The 12,691-nt window shown below is 52.8% G+C and overlaps 2 protein-coding genes across 13 annotated transcripts in view; one reads left to right on the top strand and one right to left on the bottom strand.

Moving 5' to 3' along the window:
• The window catches only part of EMC6 (ER membrane protein complex subunit 6), a 127,618-nt gene that overhangs the window by 53,722 nt on the left and 61,205 nt on the right, over nt 1-12,691 (top strand). The window contains exon 1 of one of the 12 annotated variants that reach the window (XM_050765877.1): nt 5,772-5,782. The exons of the other annotated variants lie outside the window; for them this stretch is intronic. The gene's annotated coding sequence lies outside the window, so the exon portion shown is untranslated. Of the gene's footprint in view, nt 1-5,771; nt 5,783-12,691 lie in introns of those variants that run through there. 12 annotated transcript variants of the gene reach the window in all.
• The window catches only part of SHPK (sedoheptulokinase), a 30,812-nt gene continuing 26,806 nt past the window's right edge, over nt 8,686-12,691 (bottom strand). The window contains exon 7 of the mRNA XM_050765824.1: nt 8,686-10,405. Coding sequence (XP_050621781.1) covers nt 9,993-10,405 — 413 coding nt within the window. The 3' untranslated portion in view covers nt 8,686-9,992. The remainder of the gene's footprint in view (nt 10,406-12,691) is intronic.

Below are 12,691 nucleotides of genomic sequence, written 5' to 3'. Positions count from 1 at the left end.
CCAGCTGATGAACGCTTGGCCATAGTGACCAGTGCTGCTATAAACATGGGCGTGCAAATATCTGGTCCTGTCCCTGCTTTCCATTCTTTGGGCACATATAGACCCAGAAGTGGCGTCTGTCATGCATCAAAGACTCAGCAGTGGTGACCTCTCAACTCTTTAGCCCTCTGGGATCATTTCCTTCTAACAACGTGGGACAGAGCAACGGCCGGGAAAGGGGAGGGTCGCACTTCTCCAGAACCATTGCCTTAGCCTCCGAAGTGATTTCTGCCTCCAATAAAGACAGCACAGAGCCGGGCGCGGTGGCTCAAGCCTGTAATCCTAGCACTTTGGGAGGCAGATGTGGGCAGATTGCCTGAGCTCAGGAGTTCGAGACCAGCCTGGCCAACACAGTGGAACCCTGTCTCTACTAAAAATGCAAAAAAAAAAAAAATAGCTGGGTGTGGTGGCAGGTGCCTGTAGTCCCAGCTACTTAGGAGACTGAGGCACAAGAATCACTGGAACCGGAGAGGCAGAGGTTGCAGTGAGCTGAGATCACACCATTGCACTCCAGCCTAGGCTACAGAGTAAGACTCCATCTCAAAAAAAAAAAAAAAAAAAAAAAAAAAAAAAAAGACAGCACCATCTCCAGTGAACACAGCACACGTCACTAAATGTGTCCCTTGTTAACAGAGCCCTTGGTGCTAACAGTGTTACCGGGGTCTACAGGGCACCGTGCCTGCTCGGAGGCCTGCAGGGGAAGTCCCAGCCTGCCTCCTGCCCTGGCTGCTCCTGCCAGGACTCCTTGGCTGCTCTCCTCCTCTTGCCGTTCCCCACACGGGGGTCCCAGGACCCTGTCCGCAGCCTTATCTTCTCCCGCTCCACCACTGTCCTTGGAGACCTTCGCCCGACCCCTTCTAATCACCTGTCTCACGTGTCCAAGTCAGTGACTGCTTCATCCAGAGTCCACCCAGCCCTCTCCCCTGAGCTCCATCCCTGCCTCCCTGAGTCTGCAGGTGAAGCCCACGAGCCCCTCCCCCTGGCATATCCCACGATGGGCTCCTCTTCCTTCCACATTCACTCCCCACCCCCCGCAGCAGTCCCTGCCGGGAAAGCCACCAACTTCCTTCTGGCCACCAAACCCGGTGCCCTTTGTGACCTCCAACCTCCCCTTCTTGGCCCTCTCTGGGCTGTTTCTGTGGCTTCCGTCCATCCCTCCTCTACCTGGAAACCCCTTCTCACCTGAACGGCCAGAAGTGCCTCCTTTCCCTGGTCCAACCTCCCACAACCCCTCACCTCCAGATCAACAGTCCTGGAAGCTCATCCTGATCAGGCCCCCTGGCCTCTCAGACGTCCCCACTGCGGAGCAAAGCCCCACCCCTGCACCCTGAGCCCGCAGACCCAGTCTCCTCTCCCACCGTGACCTACCTTCTATCACCTGGACACACCCCTTCCCAGCCACACTAAATGTGCTGACTCCACCCTTTCCCCCACCCTCCTCCATCCCAGTACCCCATTTAACCCATCTTCAGGTGCACGGTGAGCCCTAGGGATGCTCAAATCCCACCTCCTCCCAAAGTCCTCCCTCCTCAAGGGCCCCAGCATAAAGAGCTCATTTCTTACTTTTTAAAATTTTTTTTTAAGAGGTGGGATCTTGCATTGTCACCAAGGCTGGAGTGCAGGGACGCACAATCATAGCTCACTGCAGCCTCAACCTCCTGGACTCAAAGGATCCTCCTGCCTCAGCCTCCCAAGTAGCTGGGACTACAGGTGTGCACCACCGCGCCTGGCTAATTTTTTTTTCTTTTTTGTAGCAACAGAGTCTTGCCGTCTTGCCCAGGCTGGTCTCAAACGAGTTCACGTGATTCCCCCACCTCAGTCTCCCAACATGCTGGGATTATAGACATGAGCTACCGCACCTGTCTCCAGAAGTGCTCACTTCTAAACTCCTACAGAAACTTCAACCAATGTGCTTCCTATGGCAATGGGCACAGTACGTACCTGTGACCACAATGATAACAACGGTGATGGCTGTGAATATGTGCTGAGTGCGTATCACGTCCTGGGTGTTGGCACGGGCACTTGATCTGCACTCTCTCATCAGGCCCTCACTAAGAGTTCATGAGCTGAGTACAATTTTGTCCCCGTTTTACTGATACGGAAAGAAGCACAGACAGACAGGCTACAAACCTGCCGAAGGACAGTGACAGCTCTACTCGTCTCATCTGGAGCTTTCTAAATCTTGTATTGACATGTCACGTCATGATTTTCTTGTGTCTTGCTTTGCAGATTTAAGCGGCTCCAGGGTGAGATAAATAAGGTTCTCGTGCCTGCGCTCCCTTCTCTGAACCTAGCCTGCGCCTTGCTCAAAGCAGCACTCAGGAAAGGTTTGTTGGCGTGGCTTTTGGCTTTATCTGAACAGCACCTTCGCTGAGTGGTTCTACTAAAACTGTCGACATGTGGCGGGGACGAGACCTCAGGGCTGGCCATCACTGCCATCAGTGTGGTTTTCTGGGTCATCATTTGAAACAGGATGTTCTTGCATTTCTGTAATGATGTACTCATTAAAACTCCTTGTGAGTGGAGAAGTTTTAATGACTTCTGGGAGGGCGGGTGTTTTTCTAAGTTCAGGTTTGATGGGAGCGAGAGGCAGCTCAGGAAAGCATCTGCGGACACGCCAGCAGGTGCTGGGCCGAGTCTGGAATGACAGATGCTAAACACCGCCAACCTCGCTAATGGCAGCAGTTTTCTTAGTGTTACCACCAGAGGGCACATTGACTTAAGCTGAGCTCTTGACACTGGCCACATCAGAAACGCATTTCTTTTCTTCACCCACCTGGGTTCCTCTCAAGATTTGAGCCCCCGCCGGGCTCGGTGGCTCACACCTGGAATCCCAGCACTTTGGGAGGCCGAGGCAGGTGGATCACTTGAGGTCGGGAGTTCGAGACCAGCCTGGACAACATGGAGAAACCCTGTCCCTACTAAAAATACAAAATTAGCCGCGCGTGGTGGCACATGCCTGGAATCCCAGCTACTCAGGAGGCTGAGGCAGGAGAATCGCTGGAACCCGGAAGACAGAGGTTGCGGTGAGCCGAGATCACGCCATCGCATTCCAGCCTGGGCAACAAGAGCAAAACTCCATCTCAAAAAGTAAAAATTTAAATTCAAACAAAAAGAAAAATACCCTCCTTTCTGCATTTGGTCCCTGTGTTTGTGTCACCGGGTGCCCACATGAGTCTAAAAGACCAGCTCCTGTGGAGGGCAGGTGTCTGTGAGAGGGTCAGCACCCTCCAGAAATGGCTGGAGCTTGAAGTCTGAGCCGGGGAGGGGTCGGACACCCAGTCAGCACAGAATGTTGGAGCCGCAGGGCTGTGTCCCAGGGCAGGAACTGGGAACAAGAGGGATGAGGGCCAATGGAGGGTCAGCAGGTGGGCAGAACCTGGACCTGGGATGGAAGAGGCCCGCGTGTGCCAGATGCCGGCTGTATGGACCCGTGTGTGCTAGAGGCCGGCTGTATGGACTTGGGCTGGTAGCTGAACCTCTGGGTCTGCTTCTTCCTCCTCAAAATTACAGCCAAGAACACCTGCCCTACCTGCTTTACGGGGCTTTTCTGGGATTAGTCAGGACAGTGGGTGTGAATGGGCTCTGAGCCGGGTAAAGCTCCAGGCCGGCATGAGAGATGATGGCTCTCATCTTCATTATTTCAGCCTGAGGACCACATCTGCTGACTGCTGAGCTGCATCCGGCCATTAGCTCGAAGTTATGACTAATTGTTTTTTAATGAAAAAAACAAGGTTTGCTTAATGTTTGATGAGTCACGCAAGTGAGCATCTCTGTATCAGGACTATTTCACTTTCAAAGACGTGGCCTGTCCATCTACCCGTGGTTGAGGGGAGAGGCCAGGTGGGACCCTCTCTCCTGAGGGCCCGCCATGTGCTATGCAAATCCCCTAGCAGAGCAGTAGGGTCAACAGAGTGGTCTCTGCGCTCAAGGAGCCCGGGATGGACAGGAAAGGAAGATCTGCACGGGCTCTGTCTGACACTAGGCAGGGCGGGGCACCCTGTAACAGGCACAGGCCAGGGGCTGTGGGGCCAACAGGCTGTGCCAACAACAGATGCTGAGCCGGGTCCTGGCTCCTCTGCAGTTGTAATCTGATGGCGTATGTGTCACCAGGGAGGCCCTGTGCAGCGGGCAGATGGCATTTGGGCTGGGACTTGGACAAGGAGAAGGATTCTGCCCCACAAGGACATTCCAAACATGGGCCTTGGCACGAGCTAAGGTGCAGGAGGACAGGGCAGAGGACACCTAGACACCTGCTCTCAAGGAGCTTTCAGTCCACTTCAGAAGAAGAGAAAAGTAGCCGGGCACGGTGGCTCACGCCTGTAATCCCAGCGCTTTGGGAGGCCGAGGCGGGCAGATCACCTGAGGTCAGGAGTTTGAGACCAGCCTGACCAACATGGAGAAACCCCGTCTCTATTAAAAATACAAAAATTAGCTGGGTGTGGTGGCGCGAACCTGTAATCCCAGCTATTCAGGAGGCTGAGGCAGGAGAATTGCTTGAACCCAGGAGGCAGAGGTTGCAGTGAGCCGAGATCGCACCATTGCACTCCAGCCTGGGCAACAGAGAGACTCTCAAAAAGTCTCAAAAAAAAAAAAAAAAAGGAGAAGAAGAAGAGAAAGAGAACATGAAAGTCACATACACATGATGTGGATGGGGTCACGGGCCAGAGGCAGGGAGTGTATGGCGGCAGAAAAGCAGTGACTGGTGTGCTGGAGTCCCCTCCCCTGCCCTGAACTGGGTCTGGCCCACCATCTCTCCAGACTGTTTTACCTCCTGCCTCCTGGAACGCCTGTCCTCCAATCCAGTGTCCACACTGTCAGCTACACTCCAAAGGCCCCGGTCCTCCGAATCCCACTGTCTACAGGAGACAGTCCAAACCCCTCAGCCTGGCATGCAAGACCACCCCCAGCCTGCCCAGTTCCTATAAACATCCTTTCATTCACCCTATGACCAAGTTACACCAATTTGTCACACCCTGGACATGACGATCATTTTAATGTAAATACGTTTACCTGGCCTGACCCCTCTGCCTAGATGCTAAAGAGAGTGGGCTCGCTCTGGGGTTTGAATCTTAGCACTGTGATCTCAGGTAAGTTACTTAACTTTTTTGTGTATCTGTTTCTCCATCTGTGAAACGGGGATACTGCTATCCACCTTCTAGATTAACTGAGGCCAGACGCGCTGCCTCACGCCTATAATCCCAGCACTTTGGGAGGCCGAGGTGGGTGGATCACTTGAGGCCAGAAGTTCAAGACTCAGCTTTTGTATTTTGTATTTTTTGTATCAAAAATACAAAAAATTAGCCGGGCGAGGTGATGTACACCTGCAATCCCAGCTACTCGGAAGGATGAGGCACGAGAATCGCTGGAACCCAGGAGGCGGAGGTTGCAGTGAGCAGAGATCGCACCACTGAACTCCAGCCTGGGCGACAGAGTGAGACCTCCATCTCAAAAAAAAAAAAAAAAAAAAAAAAAAAGATTAAATGAATTCAAACAAGTAGAGTTTAGATCAGACCCCAGTACACGGAAGGTACTCAAAAAAATGTGAACTGTCATCAGTAACAACGGGTGGAAACCCTTGGAGGTTTAGCTCAATGTCACTTGTATCAAGAATGAATTTCTCCTCCCTCTGGGTATAGAGGTGCTGACATTGTGTGTGTCTTCGTTTCTTCCTAGCGTCTGTTTATGTAACCAACCGTGGGTATTTTTCCATGGCCTCACAATGGAAAATCAACAGGGGGCGGTCCCTGAGAGAACACCAGGCTACTACTGGGCGCTCAGAAAATGCGGCTGCCTGGGCCTGTGCTGGGTGCACGGGAGACCTCCCAGGTGCAGGCTACTGAGGCTGCTCTGCTGTGGTGACAACCCCCAAATCTCAGTGGCTTCAAACATCAAAGGTTTATTTATTTATATTGATTGACTGATTGATTGACTGATTGATTTTAGAGATGGAGTTGCCCAGGCTGGAGTACAGTGGTGCGATCTCTGCTCACTGCAACCTCTGCCATCCAGGCTCAAGCGATCCCCCCTGCCTCAGCCTCCCGAGTAACTGGGATTACAGGTGCCCATCACCATACCCGGCTAATTTTTTTGTATTTTTAGTAGAGACGGGGTTTCACCATGTTGACCAGGCCGGTCTCGAAACTCCTGACCTCAAGTGATCCACCCGCTTCAGCCTCCCAAAGTGCTGGGTTTACAGGCGTGAGCTGCCGCGCCCAGCCCAAAGGTTTCTTTCTCTGTCCCACTGTGTGTCCCTTGCTGGTTGGTGAGGGCTCTACATCATGCTGTCCTCACTCAGGGACCCAGGCTGACAGAGCTGCCACTCTCTGGGGCACCGCCAGTCACTTGTGGCAAAGGGAAGGGAGTGTGGGAAATAGCTCACTGGCTCCTAAAGACTTCCGCCCAGGAGTGACAGGCATTCCCTGTGCACGTCCCACTGGCCGAAGCGGATCAGGAGGGAAGGTGCAGCCCTGCCGTGGGCTCATAGCATTGGGAGACTGACGGCCAGCACAGGAGGCCGGCTCACCACTTCAGAAGACTGCTGGCCTCAAACCACTTACTGGCACCTCCTGGGAAGGAGGGCAGGTTGTGCACACGGTTGTGACTTTAGGCCGCTGCACTCAGCCCCCACCCAGACAGAGGCTCCAGGCCTCAGGCAACGGAAGCAGCAGGAGCAGCCCTGTTCATTGACAAACTGGGACCCTCCAAGGCTCGGTCCTCAGAGGCAGAGTGGACACGCAGTCTGGGAAGGGGACAGTCTTGGCATGGGGCCATGCCAAGCACAAGGCTGGACTGCCTGAGCCTGTCAGATGTCCATCCGGTTCCTAACCTTACATTCGCAGACGCCATCCACTGCATGGTGGGCAGGTGAAAAAGGCCTGCCGCCCTGAGATCAGAGGGCCTGGCTCCTCCCAACAGACAGAGGACTCTGGTATACTCAGCCTACCCTTCTCTCTCATGCAGCCTTCCTCAGGGCTCCAGTGACGACATCTTAAACTCATTCAGCTGAAAGAAAAATTACGGTAGCAGGCCAGGCGCGGTGGCTTATGCCTGTAATTCCAGCACTTTGGGAGGCCAAGGCGGGTATATCACCTGAGGTCAGGAGTTCAAGACCAGCCTGGCCAACATGGTGAAACCCCATCTCTACTAAAAATAGAAAAATTAGATGGGCGTGGTGGTGCATGCCTGTAATCCCAGCTACTTGGGAGGCTGAGGCACAAGAATTGCTTGAACCCGGGAGGCGCAGGTTGCAATGAGCAGAGATCGCACCACTGCACTCCAGCCTGGGCGACAGAGGGAGACTCCGTCTAAAAGAAAAAAAAAAAATGACAGTAACCCCTTGTCATTCACATGGGGTATGTCCCAAGAACCCCCATGGATGCCTGAAACCAAAGCTAGTATTGGATCTTGTATATGCCATGTTTTTTCTATATATACATATCTGTAATGTAATTTAGTTTATAAATTAGGCACAGTAAGAGATTAACTACAACAATAAGGTAGAACAATTTGTTTTTTTTTTTTTTTGAGACAAAGTCTCGCTCTGTCACCCAGGCTGGAGTGCAGTGGCGCAATCTCAGCTCACTGCAACCTCTGCCTCCCGAGCTCAAGCAATTCTCCTGCCTCAGGCTCATGAGTAGCTGGGATTACAGCACCCGCCACCATGCCCAGCTAATTTTTGCATTTCCAGTAGAGACGGGGTTTCACCACTTTGGCCAGGTTGGTTTCAAACTCCTGACGTCAGGTGATCCACCTGCCTCGGCCTCCCAAAGTGCTAGGATTACAGGCATGAGCCACCGCACCCAGCCAAAATAGAACAGTTTTAACAATATACTGTAATAAAAGTTATCACACACTGTAATCGTAACTTTTGCAGTTCCACGTGGGACAGCAAAACTGGCATGAGGCCGGGGTCAGTGGCTCCCGCCTGCAATCCTAGTACTTTGGGAGGCCGATGTGGGCAGGTCACCCGAGGTCAGGAGTTCGAGACCAGCCTGGCCAACATGGTGAAACCCCATCTCTACTAAAACTACAAAAAAATTAGCTGGGAGTGGTAGCAGGAGCCTGTGGTCTCAGCTACTCAGAAGGGTGAGGCAAGGGAATCGCTTGAACACAGGAAGCAGCTCAGTGAGCCGAGATTGCGCCACTGCACTCCAGCCTGGGTAACAGAGTGTGAGACTGTGTCTCAAAAAAAAAAAAAAAAAAAAAAAAAAAAGCAAAAACAACTAGCATGAATTTTTCTTTACAATTTCACAGATAGAAGATTCAGCGTATGACTGTTTTGTTCCCATCTTTTCACTTAAAGGAAGCACCTTAGGGTTTCTCTTTGGCATATCCGAATAGCCAGCATCACTCCTCGGGTGCTTTGGGACCCTTATGAAGTAAGAGTGACCGGAACACAAGCACTGTGATACCAGGACGGGCCATCTGATGACCAAGTGACTGACCGGAGTGGGGAGCGTCTACGGTGTGGACATTGGGGAAGCAGGGACAGTTCACATCCCGGACGGCACGGCAGAGACCATCACACTGCTCAGCACCACGCACAGTGGAAAACTTGGGGAACTGTCTCAGGAATTTTCCATTTAATATGGGCTTTAGTATCTGACATTTGCCCAGCATGATCAGGCATTTGCTCTCATCTCAGAGCTTCCAGATAATCGCATAATTTGTAAAATGACATTTATAAAGAGACGATATGTTTCATACCTGTCGTGGATACTGAGAGAGAGAGAGAGACTACGACTGCCTCTCAAACTCGTGGTTGCCTGGGTGCCTCTGGGCCAGGCCTGCCTGAGCCTGGGCTCCTTTGGGGGTCTGGGAGTAGATGCAGCCATGGTGGCCCCCTCCTGGAAACCACCCCACAGCCATCCCTACCAATCACAGGAAGGCTTACGATGCTCTGGGGTCCCTGCAGGGATGCTGACTCAAATAGATGTTTCTGCTGAGCCAGGAACAGACAGTGGGCCAGCGAAGCCCACGCCACGCGAAAGGAGAGCCTAGGTCTATGGGACACAGAGTTCTCTTTGAATGAACTACCTGCCCCATCTGGCAGGAGTCGGCCTGGCTGCATCCCCTCCCATGAAGGCTTCTGGAACGTGCAGGGGCAAAACCACTGCTGCACAGACATGCTCCTGGCAAGGGTCCTGCTGGTGCCTTGTCAGGTTCTGGAGTGGTGTGAGCCGCACAGCATCGGTCCCCCTTGCTGCTCGGGCCATCCGCCTCTCCTTCTCCGCAACCTGCCTTCCAGGCAGTTGTGCCGTGAAGACCTGGGCAGCCCGGGTGCAGCAAGCTCTCCTGGGGCTGAGTACACGCAGCAAGAAGGCCGGCACGCAGCCCCGCATCGTCCTCTGAGCCAGCCTGCTGCATCGTGCTTGGGTTACTCCCTGACCCAGCTGAGCACCTGCGTCCAGGGGGAGGATGAGACTAGGAAAGGGGCCTCCGGTCACATGGTTCAGTGCAGGACAGAAGAACTGTTCCAGAAGTCCATATGTCCCGAGTCTGAGCTTCAGGTCTCCAAAAACAATCATTGAAAGCTGGGCATGGGGCAGGTCTTCCTTTCTTACTTGGGGCCACAGTCACCGGACTTTCTGGTGTCTGAAGTACACACTGATCTGCTCTCTGTCTACAAGTGAACCACAGAGGAGTCTGCTGACCAGGAGCCTGGGTTACTGTGCTCTCACGCTCTCTCTCTCCCACACTGACATTTGTAAAGCGCTCCCAGGCGGGTCTCTTTCAGAAGGCACTCATTTGGGATCTGGCTGACGGCTCCTGGCTGCCCCTTATTAGAGTATGTTCTGGAGGGAAGTTCTTGGCCGAGATGGAACCTCACAACAAGCACGGCTTAAAAGCTGTCCACTGAACTGTCCAGGGAAAGGATGACCCACAGATGGTGTCAGGAATGTTAACCAGGTAACATTCGCAGCAGTCCTTTGGCGAAAGAGTTTGCTGTCTTAAGATTCCTTCTGGTTGAGGTGTCTCCGGAGCATGACCAGGGCTGCCCCGACAGCTGCGTCCACATCCTGCCCAAAGGACACGGGCAAAGGGAAAGCCCTCTGCACCTCCTGCTTCAGCACCTCGTTCCTGGACAGCGCACTCCCACTGCCCATCACCCGCTCCACGCCCCACTCCCGGAGCTGCTGAATCGGAAGCATGGAGTGCAGGTTCTGAACAATGCCTCGGCACAGAGCCCGGGTCACGTGCCCCAGGGAGAGGTCAGAGGAGGAGATTCTGGTCACGGAGGCCAGCTGGTCCGGCAGGTGCCTCTCCCCCAGAACTGTTGGGGTGATGGTCAGGTGGGTATCTCTCTGCTGCACAGCTGCCTGGATCATGCGTGAATACACGGTGGATTCTTCAACCTCCAGGCCTGCCAGAGACAGAGAGATCTGTGTGAGCTCCTGCAGCCCCCTCGATGCAGGCTGAGATGGTACAGAATTCCCACAGGGCGGGAACAGCGCTACTTGCTGCTTCTCCTCCCGCTGCGGCTGGTGGTTCTGGGCTCAGGGACTTCTATAGCCAGGCTAGCTGTACTCTGCCCTGGATCCCCACCCGCTGTCTCAGTGCAGACCCCAGGCAGACATCAGGGTGAGATCTCGTAAGTGCTGCTGTGAGCCCTAACCTTAACCCAGGCTTCTTAACCAAGGGGACCAAGTGCATATACTGATTAATAACTATCATTGGCTGGGCGCAGTGGCTCGCACCTGTAATCCCAGCACTTTGGGAGGACGAGGCGGGCGGATCACCTGAGGTCAGGAGTTCGAGACCAGCCTGGCCAACATGGTGGAACCCCGACTCTACTAAAAGTACAAAAATTAGCCGGGCGTGGTGGCAGGCACCTGTAATCCCAGCTACTCAGGAGGCTGAGGCAGGAGAATCGCTTGAACCAGGGAGGCAGAGGTTGCAGTGAGTGGAGCTTGCACCACTGCACTCCAGCCTGGGCGACAAGAGCAAGACTCCATCTAAAAAAAAAAAAAAAAAAAAAAAAAAAAAAGCTATCATCATGGATGTTATTAGAGTCATTAGCAGCATCAGAAATCCCAGGATCCAGGACCGATCACTGTCTGGGCCACCCTTGTTATGTGCACAGGACACCTGAAAGCCAAGGAGGAAGGATGAGTTGACCATCCTACAACTTGCTTTTCAGTGTCAAGCCAGAATCCCGGTCGGACTTTTCTCCCTGACACCATGTTAGCTCTGCGTTCGTTTTTGTTTTGTTTTGTTTTTATCTGAGACTCACTCTGTCGCCCAGGCTGGAGTGCAGTGGCACGTATCCTATCGGCTCACTATAACCTCTGCCTGCCGGGTTCAAGCAATTCTCCAGCCTCAGCCTCCCAGGTAGCTGGGATTACAAGCCTACACCGCCAAACCCAGCTAATTTTGGTATTTTTAGTACAGACGAAATTTGTACTAAAGCTCTCGATCTCACGTGATCTACCCGCCTCAGCCTCCCAAAGTACTGGGGTTACAGGTGTGAGCCACTGCGCCCAGCCAGTTCTGCATTCTTAAAACAAACAAATGAAAAAAAAAAAGGGCCAAGCGCGGTGGCTCACGCCTGTAATCCCAGCACTTTGGGAGGTCAAGACAGGCAGATCACTTGAAGTCAGGAGTTCCAGACCAGCCCGCACAACATGGTAAAACCCCGTCTCTACTAAAAATACAAAAATTAGCCAGGTATGGCACTGTGTGCCTGTAGTCCCAGCTATTTGGGATACTGAGGCATAAGAATCGCTTGAACCCAGACGGCAGAGCTTGCAGTGAGCTGAGATGGTGCCACCGCACTCCAGACTGGGTGACAGTGCAAGACTTGGTCAAAAAAAAAAAAAAGCCTTTGCTTTCAATACACTTTGACCTTAGAATCACTTTTGATCTCTAACATAGCATTACCTGAGGGAAAGCAAACATCGCCTTGATAAGAAGAAAGTTATCAACACTGGGGCTTCTTGAGAGCACTGTGGGCCCATCTCCATACTTTCTGATTTAACTGGTGTGGGTTGCAGGCTAAGGGCTGGAATTTGTAAACACTTGCGGGTGATTCTTATACACAGCCAGGCTGGGGAGCCCCCGACCTAGACCTACGGCTTCTCCAGCCTGAACGTACAGATGAGTCACTCAGGGATCTTTTTTTTTTTTTTTTTTTTTTTTTGAGATGGAGTCTCACTCTGTCACCCAGGCTGGAATGCAGTGGCATGATCTCAGCTCACTGCAACCTCTGCCTTCCGGGTTCAAGGGATTCTTCTGCGTCAACCACCCGAGTAGCTGAGACTACAGGCGCCATGCCACCACGCCAGGCTAATTTTTGTATTTTTTAGTAGAGACAGGGTTTCACCATATTGGCCAGGCTGGTCTTGAACTCCTGACCTCATGATCCGCCCTCCTCGGCCTTCCAAAGTGTTGGGATTACAGGTGTGAGCCACTGCACCCGGCCAGGGATCTTTTTAACACATCGCTTGGACGCAGATTGCCTAGGGCTGACCCTAAGGTTCTGCATTTGTTAAAAGCTCCCAGAGGAAGCTGTACTGTAGGCCCTGTGCTGTGGACCAGGCTTTCTGAGGAGAAAGTTCTAGAGCAGTGCTTATGAACACTCCAGGCCTCAGAATCACCTGAGGAACTTTTATATAACATCATGCTCAAGGCCCACACCCAGTCCAATAAA

This window comes from Macaca thibetana, chromosome 16, assembly GCF_024542745.1.
Source record: "Macaca thibetana thibetana isolate TM-01 chromosome 16, ASM2454274v1, whole genome shotgun sequence".
Taxonomy (NCBI): domain Eukaryota; kingdom Metazoa; phylum Chordata; class Mammalia; order Primates; family Cercopithecidae; genus Macaca; species Macaca thibetana.
Note: the sequence above shows the minus strand (reverse complement) of the source record. Positions and strands in the feature narration are given on the sequence as shown.